Raw genomic sequence first — 6905 nt, forward strand, 5'->3', positions numbered from 1 at the left:
TTTTTCAATTTTATATATCCTTCAGAGTCCTAAAATTCATTGACCTTTTGTCTGGCTTGCAAAATGGGGAGGATAGTTACAAAGTGGAAAAAAATACACATTATTTTTGTTTTAAAAGTGGGCTAGAGAACAAGATTATCTGCATTAAATCTATGTGATGTAGGATTTTCCCCTTTCGTGGAAAGGAAGCAGAATTATATCAGCGATTGGTATTTCTCTAGCTAAAGAACACTGAATTAATAATGCAGAGAATCAGTGGATATAATTACTGCATTCTGAAGTTTAGTGTGCTGTTGGATATTTTTTCTCTTTTTTTCAACTGAGCCTTTACTTCCTGTTTATTCATTGTTTCCAGTGATAAAATAAGGAGAGATGGGAAACCCAGAAAACATTGGAGATGCATATGTTGCTGTGATTCGTCCAAAAAATACTGCTAGCCTGAATTCTCGGGAATATCGAGCTAAATCCTATGAAGTAAAACTATTTACATTTTTTGCTTTGTTTTGTTTTGTTTTTAGTAAGTTACAGTGAATATATAATAATACAGCAGAAGAGAAAATTTGACAATAAGATTGCTTAATTAATGTTTGTGTATGTCATATCTGCTATGCATTGCTCCATCCTTATGGTATTTGAACACTTTATATGGTTTTGTAATGGCTTTGTATTTCATTTCAGGGCTTTTTGCTCTGTGGGCCCCTTAGTACAAGGGTGCAGCCTTGTCCTTTTCTCTTTAACTGTACTGTTATGAAGGTCATTCTGACTTGGCCATCCTGGTCCTCCTCATTCAGTAGTTCCTGAATTTTGTTACTGCTTTTACAGTGGTATAATAAATACAAAAAACCTCACCAAAACAACAAAAAAACATTCTGTGCTTGTTTCAGTTGTTCTTAAACTCCTTTGGTTTCATTATTGTTTGAAAGATTTTGTTGCTTGAAGTTCCCATTGAAGGCCAAAAGAAAAAAAGAAAGAAAGTTTTGCTGGAAACTAAACTACAAGTAGGCACTGAGATAACCCAGAGCATCTTGGATTATGTATTGGAAGCCACGAAACCAATTTCACCAGCCAATCAGGGTATTAAAGGTAAAAACATTTGAATCTGGTTTATTGTTGATAGCTCTATAAAGATACTTCTAAAATTAAGTGGGCATGGTAAGTTTGTGCAAAAGCATGAAATTAATTTAGAAAAAGAAGGTATGTTTCGAAGTTCATAAAAAAACCCAAAAACCCAAGCCAACTATACAGCTAAAACCTTTAATTTACTTTTGTTTTCATTTACCTTCCAACTCTGTAAAATCCTTACTAAGATACTTCTATTAACTGAAGCTTTGCCTGTCTGTACTAATACTTCATCTCAAGTTGCTAAAATTGTGGTAAACCAGATTGAAGCGGCTTTTTTATCCTTTATTTCAGCTAAAACTTGAACTAGTGAATTGATGGTTTCTAAAGCCAACGTTGTTCAGTAGACAGTATCTACACGAAAATATTTCTGGCAGAACTGTATTGCTTACAGATACAATTTGATTAGTACATTTTCTTTTTCACTGTTGTTGCATCGCTGGTATAGCAAACAACCTCACACTTGTGCTGACAAGGATTGTTTTAGCCAGCATATTTCATTTCCAGGTTGGTATAAACTGTACTGACTAAAGCACTTTTTTTTTTTTTTTTTTTCGGGGTCCAAAAAATTTTTTTTTTTTTTTTTTTTTTGCGGTGTACCTCATCTCTGCTTTGTAAGTGAGGTTATACCAGGAAGGTTGTCAGTGTGGACAAGACAATGCAGTGCTAACAATATAGAAAAGGAAGAGCTGCTTGCATGGTAAAATATTGCAGGTGGCAATAACTAGAGTTGGCTGGACTTAAAAAAGCTAGCTAGGCAGCAAACATGAAGTAACATAATAGCATTAATATGCATTGAGGAGTGTCTAGTGAAAACAAAAATGTCTGTTCATTACACAGTTTTAGACTGAATCACAAAGAGGGCCCAAGCATTAATATGCATAGCTTAATGTGGCCACTACTAAAATAGGCAGCTGAGGTTGGAAAAGCAAACAAAATGCTAAATTCTGTAAAAATGGAAGGGAGGATAACATGGAAAACACTGTCATACCACTACATAAAAAAAGCGTTTACCCTGACATAGAATTTAGCATGCAGCTGTGCTTTTCCATTTCAAAAAGAATCTTATTTAGCTTAAAGATACATGGTTTGGGGAGTGAATGCTATGAAAAATCAGGTCTACAGAAAAGTTGTTATGAAAAAAGGAGTACAGTCATGTCATTTTTTATGTTAATGGGTGTATACATGTTTATGTTCTTTATTTTTTCATATGTATTTAGATTTTCTTAGTGTGCTTTAGGTTGTAGTTCATAATAATCATTTTTTTCTTCCTAGAAATAAGGAAGTTTGAGTGTATTAACCTTTCAGATAGCCAACTGTAGATAATTTTTTTGTTTTGTTGTTGGTTAATTAATAATTTTGGGTTTTTTTAATACTGTGCTAGGAAAGCGCGTAGTGTTAATGAAGAAGTTCCCTCTTGATGGAGAGAAGGCAGGCCAGGAGGCATCTCTTTACATTGTTCCAACTGTTGTGAAAGGTAACCTTGAGCATAATTTCTGAAGTTGCAGCCATTTTAGCAGTTCATTTGAGGGTTTAATAAGAATTTTAATGAATATGCTATTTGTCTTTTTCTGTATTTAAACACTAAAAGTTACATTCAGGTTGAAACATCTCTCTGAATACTTTACAACTTGGAAAAAGTTACTTAAAGTTAGGGAAAAAACTCTTGGTTTTAATGTATTACCGTTGGTTTTGTAATGCTAGCACACTTCTTATTTAAGCTGTATTTGTTCACTTGATTACATCTCAGAACATATGCATTAACTTGTCTTACACTTGGATTCAGTAAATTCTATAGATCTTACTCAGTTCAGGGCTCTCTACTCAGAGAAGAATGCTTATTGAAGTCCGTACACAGTTTAGCTTGAATAAGGAATGGTGAATAAAGTCTTTAAAAGGCAAAGTAAATTGCTTGTCAGGAAGTATTTTTTCTTTAAAAAAGCATGAAGTGAATGTCTGCGCTTCTGGGGAAACTCCTTCATTTTTTGCCGTACTGATAGGCCTTAAGTCAAAACTATCAAATAAATACCATTGTGGAGTTATCAGTAGCTATAAATACCTCTTCTAGACCCAAGTCCTAGTCTTTTTTTTCTGGCAACAGTATACATTTAACATTAATTCCTCAGATGAAGCTGATCACACTGATGTAATAGTAACTGAACATTTTAGGGTTTTTAAGGCTACCCTGTTGAGTTGTGAATTGTTACGTGAGGATTCTGTGCAATTTCTATCAATTATCATTTGAAAAAAATGTTACTTAGACTAGAGTTAGAATATACTCTCAATTAGTTAGGAACATGTAACTACATAAGATGCAGAAGGGAAAATAAGATTATTCTTCTCCTTTTTAGATAATACGAAATATGCATACAGTCCTGGATGCCCTGTGTTCTACTGTTTACAAGACATCATGAGAGTCTGCAGTGAATCCAGCACGCATTTTGCTACCCTTACTGCAAGAATGTTAATTGCCTTGGATAAGTAAGAATAACCAGTAAAAATACATTAAAATAGAAGTTAAAGAAGATAATGTGTAGATGTTTTTGTAGGATTCTTGTGATTAAGAAGGAACACATTGTTATATCGCATTATTTTCTTCATGCTTATCAGAAACTGAAACCTTGACAACAGATTTCTAAGTCTTTCTGAAAATCTTTTTGCAAACTCAAGAATGGTGTGCTTATCTAAATCAAGTGGCTTTTTTGAAGTTCTTGCTCACAGTGAATGTTTTGTAAAATCAAATAAAATACTAGTGATTAATCTTCTATAAGTGACGTGATTGTCATCTGTAAGAGTATTTGCCAGAGTGTAGTAAAAATATCCTCTTAATTGTATACCATTAAGATTTGCATTTAAATTAAAACTCCCTTTAGAAAGGGACTGCATGTTCCTCAGCCACAGAAATTTATTTGCGGTAAGGAATTAACTTTCAGAAAGGTGATTAGTTGTTTACCCAGATTTATAGTAGTTTGAAAATTGAATATGTGAGCAGTTTTTTGGTCTTTTAAATGTATTCTTAACAAAGAAATACCATACATACTTAGGTATTAACATATTTGCATTAATAAAGCTAGCTGAAACTGTTGGCTAACATGAAAGGTTGTAAGTTCCAGGCTGTTACCTAAAAAGGTTCTGTGTGTAGGGTTTTTACAGTTTATTAACAGAGTCATAATATTTCTATGTACACCACTGTGCCAGTTGTATTTATTTGCTGCTTAATGAATGCCTTCAGACTCTAAGCTCTGTTTAAAATGTGTTGAGTCCTACAGTTGTGAGAGAAGCCATGTGAGTATAATAGAAAATAGTTTGTATTTGTTATTCTCTGTGTACATAATCTGAAACATCACTTCTCAAAGAAGTGACCAATTTATCTACCAACTGCTTAGAGAAAGTGTCCGCAATTTTACAGTCCTCCTTCCCAGCAGTACTGTGAATAAGTGAAGGAAATATGGCTTTTGCAGTGCATGATAGCTTGGATCTGAGACTTAAAAATCCAGGCCTAAGCATATGCATGCCACGTTCTGCCATCCTTACACATTGTTCTGGGACAGACAAAATCCAGGTGCTCTGTCAGTGGCTCTGTCTCTCTAAAGCATATACTCTCTTTATTTTAAATTTCCAGTCTAAATCACTGAAAGGAATTTATTGTATTCCAGCAAAGTACATGTTTATCTCAAGCTTGTGAGAAAGTACATGCAGAAACCTAAATACAAACCTGGCTTTAGACCCTCAGTTAAAATGTGTCCTGTTCAACATAACACTAAATTAATTTAGTGAAAATGTATTTATCCAGAATTTGAGATTAATAATGCCCTGAGCCCTGTGTTATACTGCATATGTGGCAGGAGGCGTGCAGTGCTGACTTTCCCCAGTAGCTCAGAGTAAGAGGGCTCTAAAGCCCTTCTGTACTGTCAGTAGGAGTGTGCTTAGAAGAGAATAACCATCAGTACAGCTTTATGAAAAGGCAAGTGGTAGCCTATGTGAAAGAAACTCATCAGTTTGGAAACTAGATCTTCTGATTTTTTGCCTTTTCCTGTCTCCCTAATGAAACACATGAGTTAGAAGACTTAAGTCAGCACAGATACTGAAACTTCAACTCACCTTTAACAAGACTGCTTTAATTTGTATGTTGAGTGTACTAATACTGATTAACTGAAAGTAAATGAAACGGTGACGTGTTGGTGTGGTTAAGTGTTTTGGCTATAACCAATATTACTCTTAACTTGTAATTTCCTTTGAGAGTTTCCATCCACAGGAAATGTGTTTGAACAGATACATTTGCTTAACTATATTTGGGGATTAATTTAGTGCTATAAAATTGGTTGTGCACAATATAATTAGATATATTTTTTAATTAAAATGTGTGGTTATCATACAGGCAACTCTTAATCAAACAAAATAATGGACAAGCATGACCAAAATAGTCCTTTTCTACTTGAAAATTAATTACATGTCCATTCTCTCCTGCAGGTGGTTGGATGAACGGCACACCCAGTCTCACTCCATCCCAGCTTTATTCAGACCATCTCCTCTTGAGAGAATTAAAACAAATGTAATAAACCCTGCCTATGCTATAGAACCTGGTCAAACAGAGAGCTCTTTACACATGGGTTATACTGCCCTGGAAATAAAGAGTAAGATGCTGGCACTGGAGAAAGCAGATATGTGTATCTATAATCCTTTGTTTGGATCTGACCTTCAGTATACCAATAGGGTAAGAACTGTATTTTTGTTTTCTATTTGTGAAACATACATACATTTTCATTTCACAATTCATTCATTTATTTAATATGAGTGTGTGCTTTATGTTTAATATAATCAGATTTCTTTATTGCACACTTACTGCTAAATGGTTTTTCAAATCCTCACATTTGAACATCATTCAGATGTTACTATCGTAATGTTGGTTTCAAGAGAACACCTGGCCTGGATGGGATATTTATTGTTTAGCCAAATCTCAGTAAGATATTTTTTCGGTTGTGTTTAAATTATGTCTTCACAGGTTGACAAAGTGGTAATAAATCCATACTTTGGCCTTGGAGCCCCAGACTATTCAAAGATTCAGATTCCTAAAAGAGAAAAGTGGCAACGTAGCATGAGCAGTGTCACAGAGGACAAGTATTATGTTACATTCCTTTTTCATTAATGAATAATTTTGTTATGTTACAGGAGTACTTGGTAGACTTGATCAGAATGAGATTCCTATTACTTGGGGCTTTACTGTATAAATGCGTATTTAAAGCCAATTCTATTTGAAATCTCTAAATACTGTAACATGATAGTTAAAGGACAGATCAAGAAAGGTTTAAATTATAAACAGTAGGGAAGTGTTTCTTAGTCAGCTGTGGCTTGACTACTGCATGACCAAAATTCTAATATGAATATGAGCACATTTTAGCTGCATGAGCTTCATTTTTGTTTTCAATTTTTCATGTAGATCTATAATTAGTGCTAAGTTAGCAATTAAAAGAAATTTATGTTCTCAACTATTGAAATATTTCTGAACTGTGTTCTCCTCCTCTTTTCCCTTTTAATTCATAGGGAACACCAGTGGGTAGATGATTTCCCTCTTCATCGCAGTGCTTGCGAAGGCGATTCTGATTTACTAAGCCACCTTCTGGATAAAAAGTTTTCTGTTAATCAGTTAGACAGTGACCACTGGGCACCTATCCATTATGCATGCTGGTGAGTTAAATGAATATAGTTTTGCAATGCATTCTTACTATGCTGATTCTTTAATGCTTATAATTTATCTAATCACACACACAGAATCACACAGAATTGCT

The 6905-nt window shown here is 34.2% G+C and overlaps 1 protein-coding gene across 1 annotated transcript; it reads left to right on the forward strand.

Annotated features, from left to right (window-relative positions):
- The first annotated feature begins 372 nt into the window (after window positions 1-372).
- On the forward strand, window positions 373-6818 carry LOC104542417 (krev interaction trapped protein 1-like). The gene is made up of 7 exons (XM_010186718.1): window positions 373-474; window positions 924-1083; window positions 2504-2596; window positions 3471-3600; window positions 5590-5833; window positions 6122-6237; window positions 6661-6818. The coding sequence occupies exons 1-7, from the start codon at window positions 373-375 to the stop codon at window positions 6806-6808; spliced, it is 993 nt and encodes a 330-aa protein (XP_010185020.1). The 3' UTR covers window positions 6809-6818.
- The last annotated feature ends 87 nt before the right edge of the window (window positions 6819-6905 follow it).

Source organism: Mesitornis unicolor, unplaced genomic scaffold (genome assembly GCF_000695765.1).
Source record: "Mesitornis unicolor isolate BGI_N332 unplaced genomic scaffold, ASM69576v1 scaffold54746, whole genome shotgun sequence".
Taxonomy (NCBI): Eukaryota; Metazoa; Chordata; class Aves; order Mesitornithiformes; family Mesitornithidae; genus Mesitornis; species Mesitornis unicolor.

Bases quoted from the DNA above. Each gene is read 5' to 3' on its own strand.
- LOC104542417 (XM_010186718.1), top strand. From the start codon at position 373: ATGGGAAACCCAGAAAACATTGGAGATGCATATGTTGCTGTGATTCGT. The intron at 475-923 runs GTAAAACTATTT...ATTGTTTGAAAG, and splicing joins ATCGAGCTAAATCCTATGAA to ATTTTGTTGCTTGAAGTTCC. The intron at 1,084-2,503 runs GTAAAAACATTT...ATACTGTGCTAG, and splicing joins AGCCAATCAGGGTATTAAAG to GAAAGCGCGTAGTGTTAATG.